Source organism: Mesitornis unicolor, unplaced genomic scaffold (assembly GCF_000695765.1).
Source record: "Mesitornis unicolor isolate BGI_N332 unplaced genomic scaffold, ASM69576v1 scaffold39384, whole genome shotgun sequence".
NCBI classification, from domain to species: Eukaryota; Metazoa; Chordata; class Aves; order Mesitornithiformes; family Mesitornithidae; genus Mesitornis; species Mesitornis unicolor.
The window spans coordinates 2,048-16,674 of NW_010180103.1; the positions used below are offsets into that span (position 1 = coordinate 2,048).

General features: G+C 48.3%; 1 protein-coding gene across 1 annotated transcript; it reads right to left on the reverse strand.

Moving 5' to 3' along the window:
* Positions 1-2,258: 2,258 nt before the first annotated feature.
* Positions 2,259-11,838, reverse strand: DHRS11 (dehydrogenase/reductase (SDR family) member 11). Its single transcript, XM_010183004.1, has 6 exons — positions 11,614-11,838; positions 5,594-5,688; positions 5,011-5,140; positions 4,376-4,468; positions 3,650-3,715; positions 2,259-2,567 (listed from the first exon to the last, which is right to left on the reverse strand). Exons 1-6 carry the CDS (start codon positions 11,731-11,733, stop codon positions 2,526-2,528), a joined length of 546 nt encoding a protein of 181 aa, XP_010181306.1. The 5' UTR covers positions 11,734-11,838; the 3' UTR covers positions 2,259-2,525.
* Positions 11,839-14,627: the final 2,789 nt, after the last annotated feature.

A 14,627-nucleotide genomic window follows, 5' to 3' on the forward strand; every position in this document is an offset into this window, starting at 1 on the left:
ATTATCTCCTAAAACCACATTTGAAATGGAAAAATACACTGGATATAATTTCAAGGTTCTTTTATAGACTTGCAAATGTTACAAATGTTCTGGGGCGGGGAACCCCAAACTTCCAAGGCTGCAGGTCAGCCAGGTTATATTTGCAGAGAGCAACTGCCCAGACTGGCCCCCTTCCAAGGCCTTACATCTTAAGCAATTCTCTTTACAGAGCAGAAAGATCAGTGAGGTCCCTCCTCAGCCACGTATTTCAACATCAGCTTAACTTTGTACACAGTTGTGGCCAGCAATTCGGATGCTTCACCACTGCTACCCACGCCCCTGCTCATTTTCCTTCTGCTCAGTTGTTCATGATTTCTCAGGGGTTTCAACTCCTCATTCAACCATCTTCTCTTAAAAAGATGGCACACACTGTGAAGTGCATCTGCTGAATTTCAAAAGAAACCTTAAGGAAAACACCAGGACTTTTCATATCAAGCCTCGCTGAAGATCACAGAGGTGTTATAAAAAAGCACCGTAATGCTTGAGCCTTCCTTAGACAAATACCTCCGAATTGAGCATCAGCACAGAAAGCGAGGAGCTTCCCCAGCTGGTGCAGGCTCTCTGCTGCACCATGGGGCATGGATTTCACTCACAGTAAATTAAAAGGCCAATTCCAGAGACGAGGCTATGCGAACATGCCAGTAGAAGATGACAGATGAGGAATGGGCAGAACACACCATAAGCATGTATTTATAAAAAGGAAAAAAAAGGGGGGGCAAATTGCCTTTGTTTTGCCATTACAAAGGAATGTTTTACCAGTTTTCTCCTTGTATCCTTCTACAGTTGCTCACCTTTGGCACAAGGAATTCTACGTATCACGAGATTTAATTAATAATAATACTTCATATCAACACTCAGCACTTACATAGCGCTTCTCATATTCAAAAAGTGCTTTACAAAAGTTTGTGAGTCCTCACAACACCCCTGTGAGGTAGGTAAGTATTATTATCCCCATTTTACAGATGGGGAAACTGAGGCAGAGAGGTAAAGTGACTTGACCAAGGCTATACAGGGATTTGAAACTCACAACATAGCGGCCCCATTCTGGTCTCCCTTATGGAGGAGTAACACAGATAAGCAAAACAATCCAACCCAAGTTTCTCTGGCTCCCAATCCTCTGCTCTGATCAACTGACCATACCTGCTCCACCTAAACCAATGGTTCACCTTCCAAAATGCTACAGAAAGTCCAGAGCGCAGCAGAAGCGAGTCCACAATCTTAAGGCAACATGTACACTCACAGCTCCATAGCTCTGCAGCAAGTTGCACTGCATAGATGTGTTTCTGCCGCTCTGCAGGAGTCTTAAGACAACTCAAGTGGTCTCCAGCTCTGCGTGTATCAGTTTTGAGGCTGATTCTCTTCTCCCTCCTTATTATAAATCCAGAACAAACCAATGGGGCTGCACCAGCGTAGAACCAGCACGAGATCTGAACCAGACCTCTTACCTGCTGCTTTGCAGGCAAACACCCCTGCTAATATCTTTTCATATTGGACAGCTTCGGCGTGGTTCATTTCACACTCTCTCTCTCTCTCTCTGAGTTTGTATCTACACACATAAACAAACTTTCAACATTTCCAACTCAGCAGCACCAGCAGTTAAACAGCACCATATATCTTTCTAAGACCGATCAATATTTCCAGAAAAGTGTCAATGCATGCAAATATCACATACAAAAACATCAAGAGTGCTGGGAGATGATACCAAGGATAGAGGTGATCACAAGACAGCACACATTTAGTTTTTATTAAAAATACCAAACAACCCACTCTTACTGTAACTATGCCACTTAGGTGATCAATCTAACCTGCAGAAGTACAGGTACTTTTCCTCCAACTATTTACCTACCTACCTAGAAAGAAAGAGAAATAGCAAACACACACATTTATACTTCCTCAAACTTGGTAGGCATGACTCATGTGAATGGGAAAGAAGGGTGTGGGGAGGTGGGCGAGATCATACACTGGGGTTAGGGCAGTGCAGTATGAAAGAAGTAGAAAATACCCCATGCATCGTTACCATCAGTAATCAATGTGATGAAAATAAACCCAAAATCAGATGGACTCATGTATGACATCCACTGAAAATCTCAAACCCAAAGCACAATGAAGCTGGCAAACATCTTGTGCCACTTCACCTATGTCCTTCAGCAAATAAGATCAAACAAACCTTGAAAAGAAAGCAAAAGGAAGAATAAACCAGCCTGGAGACAACAATCTTCCACAAACCACTTCCCTGCATTATTTTCAAATACATTTTACTCTTCAACAGTTTCAGAAAGAAGTAGGGGAGAAACAGACCCACTACTATTTTTCTTAAACTGGCTCAGCACCAGCACCAGCTCAGAGAGAGGGAGAGAAAAATAATTCTTCAAACGTGATCCTTGGTACTTGATTAAAACGTTGCTAGCCAGCCGACGAAACCCTAAATTGCCAGAGGGTTTGAAGTGGAGTGGATACACAGTGCTGCTCATGGTCCTCTTCATTTGCTATGATATCTGCTCCGTGGGCCTCATCTGTATATCTCCAATCTAGAAGAGACCAACACAGGATTTTACTGGAGCACTGAAGTCCATTTTAAATCCTGCGCTGGACACTTCCATGCTGCACCATTGCAGTAGCAAGCTGTACATGAAGAAAGTCCCTGTGACTAAAAATGAGCCTGCTTAATTGAGATATGAGGAATAAAGGTGAATGTGATTGCTCTGCCTTTAGCAGAAGGGATTAAAGCACAAGCACACATAGAAAAGGTGTGAGATGACACCGGTTATAAACTCTCATGGTTCAAGCCTTTAGTTTGGTCCTGCTCACAGAGGCTCAAGCAGAAGCACGGCTTGATCAGCCATGGGCAGGACGTTTTATCTTCTGGGGTCAAGGCCAGCTACCACTACTGATCCAGTGTCAAGACAGCCACGTCTTGCTTCGAAGGAGCAGAGTTCACACAAGGGGCTGCTAAACCTCTCGTGATCAAAGTCTGCCTTTGCAACAGGAACTTCTATGTTGCACATACTAAACTTTGACACCACTCCTGCCTCCTGCTTCCTCTGGCTCAAAGTTGGTTTCTTATTTCTTGTTTCCCAGGAGGGAAGTCCCTCTGACAGCACAGGCATCTCACACCACCCTTGGGAAGATACACAGCACTTGGCAGGATCAGGCCCAAGACACGACTTGCCAACTGACAGTACCTGATCCAGCAAATCTCAGATGGCATCATCCAGAACAAGGGCAAAATGAGCCCATACCCCTCCCGTTCCCCTGCCTCGCGCAGTCCTTCTCTGCAGTCAGAGCTGCGTCTGCTGGATTTGCAGGGCTGGGAGCAGCCTGAGCAGAGCAATCCATAGCTGCCATAAGGGAATCACAGAACCACACAGAATCACAGAATGTTAGGAGTTGGAAGAGACCTCGAAAGGTCATCCAGTCCAACCCCCCTGCCAGAGCAGGATCACCTAGACAAGTGTAAACAAACGTGACCACTGCTAATCCCCAGCCTCAGCCACTAAGCACACAAGCTGATACAGCACCCACAATGTTGATTAGCAAATGCTGGGGCAGCAGCTACCCCCCATGCCTTCAGCCACCCACAGCAGAGTCCTCCAGCCCACCCACAGCCTACCTGTACGTGAGGGGGGGCACTGAGGACATAGATGACAGCGTTAGCCATATCTTCAGCTTTGAGACACTGGAAACAGAGGAAAGAGATTCTCAGTCAAAGGGCACCTCGGAAAGTTCACCACAAGATCACTCCCTTCCTAACCATCAATAATGAGTTTTGACGGTGTCACTGGGGCATGACAAAAAAGATGCAAGCAAGCAGGAAAAAAGAAATCCATAAAAAAATTAACAAAGGACATGTCTGGTGCTGATAATTCCCCATTTGTTGTGAATAATCTTACTCCTGGCACAGTAATTCTGCCAGGTCGGGCATTGCCATCCTTATCAAAAATTCCTAGAGAAGCACAAGAAATCCTGTGCTAGCCACCTGCAAGACAACATGCTCTCACATTTCTTCTTGTGCAGGCACGTTTGCTTGTTCTATCTTCTCTTCAATAAAGAGCTCATAGCCTGCAAAACGTCAAAGCTGACTGATACTTATTTACAGGAATGTCAAAATAAAAGGAAAAATATAGAGTGGGAGACTGAACCTGAATGAAGATCTAGGTAGTGTATAAACATCAGTGCAAAATCTGGGATTTGAATGCTGTGACTCTGGGTTTGCTGATTACATCCTGGAAAGCACTGGCACTCTGCAGAACTAGTTTCTTGTGCTGTTAGCCAGGACAGAGACTGATAAATTATAATCAGAGCCACTTCCCTCTGTTTCCATTTCTCCATGTCCTACCCGAATGCTCTCATAGGTTGCAGCAGCTCTCTCAGGGTCATTATCATGAAGTTTAAAAGCAAATCCCGTTTCCACCAGTCCTGGAGATATACACTGGAAAAAAAGCAGAGCAGATCCTAATAGGATTTGTAATTCCCCTTCAGGAATTAAAAAAAAAAAAAAGGAGAGAAAACTTTTTAGCACTGAAAAAAACCACAAAACAAAACCAAACAAAACCCAACAAAACTCAGCCCCATTCCTATTGTTCTCCTTGCCCACCCTTTTTCTAGGGGAATAGTTTAAGAGAGCAGGCTTTGCCTTAGTAACTGTTGTGGCAGCTACTTCTGGGGAACCACTGATGGGTCCTTGCCTCTCCATGCCCCAAAGGGACAAAGAGAAAAAGATGGAAAAGCTTGCAATACCACTTAACTCTGGACACATCACTCCTGAGATACAAACTCTGAATAAGAGCCCAGCTGACTGCTTCCCTCTGCTCGCATGAGCACCCCTCACAGGACTTGAACGTTCCCAGTGTGCCACCTGCTATTTTTGCATTTCCTTGCCTGTTTTCCAAAGGGAAAACCTCTGCCCCATGAATCTTGCCAGCTCTCCACCACCCAGAAAAGCAGGAGAGAGGAAGAGCCCACAGTACTCACTGTAGCTCGTATATGGGTCTTGGCTTCTCTGAGTTCTTGCCTCAGCCCCTCTGTGAGGGCTGTGACCGCGTACTTGGTGGCACTGTAAAAATGCACCACCGACTGTGGCACAACGCTGTGGCCGTTCATGCTGAGGAGAGAGCGGAAAGGAAACTGCTGAGAGGTGGGGGGGCAAGCAGAGTCCCGAGAAGGAACCAACAGGATATTCAGATAGCCATCACGAACACAGAAAGAGAGGCTGACATGGTGGTTACATGAGGAATTTCCCTCTCCTGCAGGAAATGCACACAACCAGAGGCTCCTCTCAACACGGTTGTTTTCTGGAGCTGGTCAAGAAGTTTCAGTCTTCAACCTTGCACTCTTGTAAGTGGTTGGCGTTATCCTTTCCCCCCTGGTTTGGTCTTTCTTGTGTTTAGACCAGCAGAGGTTAAAAAACCAGTGGTTTGAAAAAATCACCCATCCTTAGAAAACTCCTCCTTGGGGCAGCAGCCCACTTCAAGATCAGAGCTCCACTGCTTAAATCCTCTCTAGGAGGCAGGGAGGAGGAAGCCCATGTGGCTGATCCCACATTCCCCCCACGTACCTGTTAATGTTAATAATATGCCCATCATCAATGTTTCTCTCTTTCATGGACTGGTAGGCCTCTCGGGTGCAGATGCTTACAGCCATCACATTGACCTGAGGGACGAGAAAAGAAGAAGAAACTCAGATCATCAGTCCTGCCTGACACCCGCGGACTCAGCCCCAGCATGCCCAGAGCCGTAGATGCAGGTTCCAGTCCACGACCCACGGCAATTCCTGCAAACGCCAAAGCAGGAAACATACACGTGCGTATTGCACACCTCACACCACGCTGCAACCAAGTTCGGGGCTGCAGTAACGAGGGGTTTGGGCAGGGGAGGCACAGATTCCCAGTTCTGTGAGGCAGCCTTGGCCTCTGCCAAAGAAATAAATGAACCTAATTGTTTTACAGGGAAGTGTAAGGGTAGAGTGCAAGGTAAGGGGGAACAAATGCACTTCCCCACGGTCAGCACTCTGTCCAGGAGACAAAGTTGTTTGTTTTGCACAGCACTGAGCACAGTGGTGTTTGGGCAGCTGATAGGATGCTAACAGCAGGTAATTAGGTCAGCTAGTTAACAAGGAAATCCCCAGACATCGCCTGTCAGAGAGCCAGGTGCTCAGAGGCACTGCAAAGCACACGGCCAGCAAAGAGCTTCTCATGCACAGATGAAGCTGAAGATCACATCGTGCCATGGGGAAGGCCAGAGTGGGCAAGTAACCCTGTACATATGAAAGCCACCGATCTGTCACACTGTCCCTTGACATTTTCCTCAGCCCTAACTGGATAAGCCAAGAAAGAAAGGACATGGCAATTTATCCAGTCCTTTAGCACAGGATCCAGAGCTTTCCAGGCTCTCGCTCTCTGGACCAGCACTTCCCAGCACACCATGGCTTGGTTAAACTCAGTTGTATTGCCTCTGCAATGTGCCACCATTAACACGCAGACATCTTGAGCATTGCTGACCAGAAAACACAGAGTCAAAGTTTCCAGGAAGTCAGAGATGTAGAAATTCCCCCAGCGGGAATACAAAGCACCCAGAGGTGTGTGCAAGACTTATGAGCAAGCCATCTCAGCAGCAGTGCTAATTGCTCAAGTGGTTTAGATTTGGAAAAGTAGCTGAAAGGTAGAAAGTATTTGCTGAAGCCCTTTAGAAAGGATGTAATCACTTTAAGGCAGGACTGCAGGTCCTACCTAATGGTGTGTCACTTTGCTAACTAAATGAGCAGGCCAGACAGGTCTAGAAACACCGCCATGAATTAAATATCCAGGAAGAACTAAATTTCTGATGAATCAGATCTCAGGTGCAACTATAAATAGGAGGAGCAGCAGGAACAAGGCCACGTGGACACTGAGCAAAGGATACAGGAGAGGGCTGTCTCTCATCACTGTGAAACTTATAAACAGGAATGGGGCAGGTTAACCAGGACTTGCTAGCACAAAATGACATGCAAGACAGGAACATTAGTTTGGAGACCAGAAAGTAAGAGGCAGAAAGGGACGAATTTGAGAGATGTAATTACTAAGCAGCACACAAAAGATGAGTGGGGTCAGCTGAAGGATCTTCCAGTCACTGCTTTTGTCTCAGTTGTTATTTCCTGTTCATTACTAGATGCCATGCTTGTGAATTTTTGTCCTGGTGACAGATAAACAGCATGCTTAGCTGACCCTGGTGTACCCAGGCAACACAAGCAGAGTCAGCATCCTCATCCAAGTGCACAGTCACCGCTGGATACCTCAGTCATCAGACACGGAGCTGCAGAGATCAGCTCCCTGGCACTGTGTTGGAGATTTACCCTGGCTGTGCAAGGAAGTGAGCAGAGATGTCAGCAGAAGCGGCACTGGACAACCACCAGAGTGGTGCAGCCAGGCCCTGAGCAGGCAGGGCCTTTGAAGCTTTTGGATTTCCCAGTAAGGTGGTCAAGGAAAGCAGGAGTAACCCGCTCCAGTCTGATACACTAACCAAGTGAGGAGCCAGTCCTTTAAGATATGGATCTTGGCAACTATTAGTACAAAAAGTCTTCCCGACAAGCAACATTCCTCCCTGTCCCATGACATCCACAACACATCAGGCACTGTGTCTTTAGTGCAGCATCACTTCCACTCCATCTCCGTAGGCCACTAGAGGGTAACATCAGCCTAAAGCCTGAGCCCCGGCTCCAAGGCTGTGACTCACACTGAGCCATGCTGCCTTGCGTGGGTAGAGTTACATTTTGACAACTGCTGGCAAAGCAAGATGCTAATCAACAGCCGCATGGGAAAGTCCAGAGAAGCCACCCTGTTACAACAAAACAACTGGCTGGAAGGCAGCTGAGCTGGGATTGCCTCACTGCCTTTTTCTGATAGCACCCGCAGGATTTTCAGGTGAAATTCCACTTAAAAACATGAAACAGGCACTCAGGAACCTAAAAACATGCCTGGAAAATGAGCAAGGCTTAGGGCTGTATCACTTCGAGAAACGACCTAAAGGCCGTTGTTGCAAACATCCATGCAAGACATTTCTCAGCCTTGTTCCTATTTTAAGAACAAAAGGGTTCAAAGGTCCCTTTAGCAAAGATGGCCAATACATCTGCACTCTGCCTTCACACAGCACACTGCACACTGTGTGTGGTAATGCAATAGAAACAATGAAGGCACATTTTTCTAGTAATTAATGAGTTCCAATTGCCAGGTTGGGAGAACAGAAAAGATCCCGTTCCTGGAAGTGCTGAGCATTTCACTTCCCAGATTCAGCCTTTTCTAAGGCAACACAATGAGTAGCCCAGCATCTAAGCACATATGAAAACACAGGTTATAGAAAAGAAACCTCTGGTCTAGAAAAGCAAGAACAGAGCCTCGCTGGTCAATGAATGCCAAGAAGAATCAAACCCATTTAGTGTCTAGAGGAGAGCGAGGATGTGTGCTGCAGCCCTTTGTGCCCTGAACAGTACAAATGGAAAGTTCAGCTTGGATTCCTAGCTGTAAAGGTCAGTGGGTGAAACGTGAAGGAGCCGTTCAAATCCCAGTGCCTGGAGCCGGTGCGTACACAGCACCCAGCCCTGGCTGATCCCGCACTCCATGGGGACAGAGGGAGGACTTTGCTCCAGCCTCGTGTCAGGCACAGCCTCACAAACAAGTGGCGAGAAAAGGGGGGGAAGCTGTGAACCAAAAGATGACGGGCTCACGACCTGCCTAGCACCTGCCACAACATGCTCCCTCCTGCTCGCACACTGAATTTGTTGGATGGCAACGCTGGGCTCTGCAGTAACACAGGAATTCTGCAGCCTGGGAAGAAGCCGTTCCCTCCTTGAGAATAAATACCAGACAGTGCGGAACTGGAGCATTAAAACAAGAGGAGGAATAAGTAAATGATAATGCTATTTTGACTGTTAGATGTATAGCAGGAAATTTTAAGGAATAGGTACACTGAGAGGGAAGCCTTAAAGGAGACAGCCTCAAAGCTCATAAAAAAAGCATGGAAACAAAAATCAATTTACCAAAAAGAAAAAAATGCCTTAAATTAAAGGCCCTAATGCCTCCTAAATCGACAGATCTATGGTTGTTTAGAAACTTTTCCTGTCTTGCAGCCCAGGAGTGCACTGATACTCTCCAACAGCGTCTCAAACCTTGCTGCTCTCTAGCACCTTTCTCCCAGGGACCTTTGTAAGAAGCCTCCCTGCTCCTGCTTGGCTCTTCAAAGCCCAGTGGCCCGTGAAAGGTGTTGGCAACCTTCCCCCATCCTGACCCCCAGAGCTTCAGAGCATGTAGGAGAAATGGGCCTGGCAAGCGTTTCCCTGGGGCTGGTGTGCCACAGTGGGGAGGCTGTCAGCCCAGATCCCTCCTCCAACCCCGTCAAAGGCCGGCGCTCTCAGAGAGCGACATTTCCAAGCCAGGAGGTCACAGGCACAAAACTGCAGACACAGAGCAAAACATAAAAACCTGAGCTATTTCTACCACCTACCAACAGGCTAAAAAGCAAAACCCAGGCTTGGCAGGCTGCTTAGGATGAGGTGGGTGAAGCATTTGGCTCTGGAGGGTCTCAGGGCTTTGCCTTAACATTAAAGGTGCAAGTGTTACTCAGACAATTACACACAAGCCAAGAGCAAACCCACCAGCTGCTGGGAATCGAGTGAGGGGAAGAAAAAACCTGCCAGCGTACAAAGAAAGCTTGGGTGTCTCAGTCTGTTCCCAGGGCTACCACAGCATTTTTTTTGCCAAGCAAAGGAGAGCAGATGTAGACACATCACCTCTGGGAATACAATATTCCTCTAGCCTGGTTTCTTTATGCTGCCCTTGCGGAGCCACACCCCTGCTCTCCTCCCACCCCATCCATCACCCCAAAGCAGCTCCAAGGGGTGCACACAGCAGTACCCACAAGGAGGGGAACCCCACAGGCTCCCAAATCCCAGGTCACTGTAAATGCCAGCACGGGACTGCCTCATATAGGACAATCGCCATTCCAAAATCTTGTTCCCTGAAAGTGGTGGAAGGTGAGACAAAGGCAATGGAGCATGGCCAAGGCCCTTCAGCTGGCAAAAGCCACGTGTGGCCTCAGCTTCCACAGAACACAAGGTCAGAAGAACGAAGAGACACGAGTGCAAGGGACACATAGCATCCCTGGAGGCATCCACACAAGATGCAACAACAGTGACTAGGACAAGGAGTTTACAAGGCGCAGGTGACCCACAGGGCCAGGCTTGCAGCAAGATAATGCTGGCAAGTGCCTTGCTTTGCACCAGCTCAGCCTCAGCTACACTTCACTTAATTTTCTTTAAAGACTCCATGGCAACTGGGGACAGGGAGATGCAGCCATGCAGTGACCCAGGCTGGGCAACCCACAAAAGCCTGGCTGGGCAGACAGAGCTGAGCTGAGCTTGCTTTGGCTGCAGTCACAGCAGCCAGCAGACTGGCCGAAATCCCAACAAGAACTTCATTAGCCAGGGTACAGCAGCTCTTGCCGTGGCAGCAGGAGTCTGAGGCCTCCATGTACCTACCTCTCTTGTTTCGCTTTACACAGGCCCTGAATCTGCTGCTGGATGAACAGCCACCAGCTGCCACAGGAGGCAACAGGTTCTGGCTCACTCTTCTGTCAGCTGTGGTAGGCCCGAGCCTACAGCTTTGAGCAGCTTTTCCAATATACTTCATAAAACCATAGAATCATGGAATACCAGGTTGGAAGGGACCACAAGGATCATCTAGTCCAACCATCTAGTCTATCTTTGTCTTTTCCTTCACTACAATCCACTCTCACAGCTGCTGGAGGTGCTGCAAGGTTCACTCAAAGCCACGAGTTCAACTCTTGTTCCTATGAGGATGATGCTTTCATGCACAAAGTGTAGTATAGGAGAGGAAAGCCACCTTCCTGAAAAGCACCTCACTGGCCAGAGCAGCAGGAAGGTCAGCAAAAGGGCACACAGACTGGCCCAGGGTCCCGCAGCCGTGGCTGCCTATGCTGCGTGCAGAAAAAGGACCATCTCATAATGACAAAAGATGGAGAAGTCCTGAGTTGCTGCTGGGCATCTTTTTGAGACAGCAACACCCAGGGAGCAGCACTGCTAATAAACGGCATGGACCATTTCCACAGAATCCCAGTTCGGCATATGAAATTGCTTCATTCACATCCAGCTTTAACCAGATTATGGGCAGAAACTTAAACTAGAAAGACAAAAGGCATTACAGCTTTTTAAGCCAAAAAGAATCTGCCCATTTTACAACGCACTGCTAAAACTAACAGGATTAGCTACAAAAGCTAGCGCTTGGCATTCAATTTCCTATTGAAGAAAAAATCATGAAGCTCATTACTCGTTAGAAAACCACTGAGCTAAAGGAAAAAAGTGCTGCTGAAGGTATCGAGTGTTTTCATACCCCAAGGTGAAGGCATGTGGCTCAGCAACACACGATGTCTCTCTACTTCCCAATCAGCAAACCCAGGCCATGTCAGAGCCAAATGGGAAGCAGGTCCTCAGCTCTGCACACATGAAATGGGTACATGGGGACAATGGTGCTGGTGGTCAGAAGAAATACAAATCTAGCAGAGTCCCCGCTCTCCCAGTGGCGCTACTCACATCGATCATCGTCCGCCAGCCCTCCGTCTTCCCCGAGAGCAGGGGCTCTGGGCGAGCCAGACCCGCGTTGTTGATACAGACGTCAACTCCTTGATGAAGGGTCTTGATGGCGGAGAACATCGACAGGATCTCCTCTTCGTTGGAGAGATCGCACTTGTACGGGATGAGGGTCCCTGGGTAGCCGGCACTCTGGCATTCAGCTCCCAATTTCTAGGGAAGAGCAAGGAAGGAAGAAAACAGCCATCAGCCTCCTCACCTTGTGGAGCAGCTTATCCAGCCATTTGCTTAAAAACACACCCCAGGGTGAGCAAAACGTGGCAGCTGCCCAGCGAGCCTGTCCTGAGAGCAGGCACTAGGGAAGAATCATTGTAAATGCTAATTAAGAAAAAAGAAGAATCGATACAGAGGAGAGTCTGAGCCCTTCAGCCTTTAAGTTATTAAACTTGAGGATGCAGTTTGTGCTCATCCATCACCCCAGGCGACGTAGGTCAAGGCGAGCAGGCGCTGGCAAAATACAAATAAATACTGCCACAGCACCAGGCTGCGAGTCTGCCACACTGCTGCGCAGATAAAGAACGCGGCAATCGCATGCCTGACAATTCCTCATTAGTCATTACCAACAATTATTCCAAGCATCCAGATCTTTTATCAGACTAGATGATATAAAGCAAATGAAAGGCCAAGTGCTGCTGCTGGCCGCCTGTGTTAATGATGCGGCAGTCACTGCACCAAATCCTGTGGAGGATGCCCTTTCCCCCTTGATGCTAATGAGCAGCAGCATCTCGTCTCTGCTGTGTCACATTAGCAACAGTGACAGCTTCCAGTGTGAGGCGAGAGCCACGTGATGTCTGGCTTCTGCAGAGAGACAGACTCTGGCTACAGACGTCCACCAAATCACTCGAACACCATCGCCCGCAGCTGTTTCACCACCGTGACATTTCGGCGGGCGCAATAAAGCCCTCCTCCTGCCAGAGGCAGCTTTCCCGCTCCTCCTCCCTGCACACCAAGGACTGCAATTCACAGCCCTTTATAAAAGGAGGAGCGAGGCCCAGCACAGGAGTCCCCCAGCCGGGAGCAGTGGACGTGGGACAGTGACTGCTCATGAAGGCAGCTGCCGAAGAGCCCAACCCCAGCTGAGCTCGGTGCAGAGCGCCAGCCCTGGAGCTCACAGCCTCAGCCACGGGGGAAGGCCATGGGGAAGCCAGGACACCAGTGACAATACCAAAACACCACTGGGAAGCTCACACTGGACATAATCTGACGTTTTTTGCTTGCTGTGAGGTGCAGCATCACCTCCCAGACTGGCCCAGCCCCTCCTGGCTCTCCAGGAGAGAAATTCCCACATTTTGGAGAAAGCAAATGCTGAAACCAGCCCCACCATCTGTACCAACACAGGGAGGAACCTGGAGAGCCATGCTGGTCTGGGACAGGCTTGCTCTAATGAAAGTGGTGACAAATCAGAGCATCACAGGTGTCTTTCTCTTGGGAAAAGCCAGCAAGCCCTGGAGTCCCCTGTCCCTTTCACTTAGCAGAGCTGGTCTTTCAGCAACTAACCCTGCAAAACACCCAGCATCAGGGACATTTGCAGTTTGTCCACCAGCCTGATGTCCAAACTCTAAAATAAAGGTTAGACAAAACGAAAACAAAACAAAACAAAACAAAACATGGAACATAAGAAAAAATGGAAAGAGAACAAAAACTGGAGACAGCACAACACCCACTCCCCTGGCTGGCAGGAGAGCTCATGGGGCTGCATCAGATCACAAACACCTCAGGACCTGGCAAATGCCAAACCAAAGCACGGGCCCAGCTCCCACCCAGCTGGCCTCCAACGAGCGCCGTCCCACAGGTCAGATGCCAGCGAAACTCACAGGTTCTGATCCCTGAAGTTTTGTTGGAATCAGCTCTCGGGTCCCTGGCCAGCACCACACAGGATGGCTGTGTGCCTGACGGTACCGAGGCAGCTAGATAAGACACCACAAAGTCCAAAAAGAGGGAAAAAATCCACCTGAAGATGTGAATTAGCTCCCAACTCCAAATCACAAAGTGTGCTCTTCTTTAGTGGCTTTTTCGGTGACCAACTTTCTCATAGCCAACCTTTACACAGAGCAGGGCTGAGCATCCTCACTGGGAGAGGAACCCCTGTCTGCACCCCAAGCACATTCATTTCAATTACTCTGGGACGAGTGGCTCTGTTTGGTAAATGTTTTTTGACCTTTCAGAATACCTAAGACTATCACAAAGGTGGGCCAAGTCCCTGAACGGCGAGTTTAAGCTTTTCTGATTTGCCTTTCACAGCGATCCACAGCTCCCACAGACCACAGGCCCAAACCAGCCCAGGTCTAAGGGTCTGGTCCAGAAACCGCTCTCCTTTCTGGGTACCGTTTCAAGGAAGGCAGTGCAGTAACACAAGAATTATTATCATTGCTCTCACAGCACCGAGCGAGGAGGGGACAGATGTGAGGGGAGATCGATCCATCCCAACAGCATCGCGCTCTCTGGAGAGCTCTGCTTGGGCTGAGCTAGGCAATATTTCTGTCCGGCAGAGAACAAAGGTGCCCTTGGGACTGAATTGTCCCTCTCTGTACACTCCTGGGGCTGGTTTCACTTTGTTGTATGTGCATTCTTGTTGATTACCTGCTGATAATGGTAGAAAAAAATACATACTTTTGAAAGATCAGAGAACACACTTGAGAAAACAGTTGGGGGAAAAAGAATTCTGGAAGAGCAGCATTTAGAAAATTAAAAGCAATGTGAAGGCCGCATTTAGTTTGCTTGAACGAGAGCTGGGCTGAGTTCTCTTTGCAGTGGAGCCTCCAATTTTCACCGCTGGCAGCAGTGCTCATCGCAGGTAAAGCAGGGTGCTGTCTTTCAAAGTTAGTGTACTGACACACAGAAAGGAAAAGCAGGGCGCCCGTCACATCCTGTGGCTGAGCATCACGATGCATCCAGGAGCTGCTTTTTGATCTGGAGTTGGGAGCCAAACTCTCAGGAAAGCTTACGGCTCACAGCAG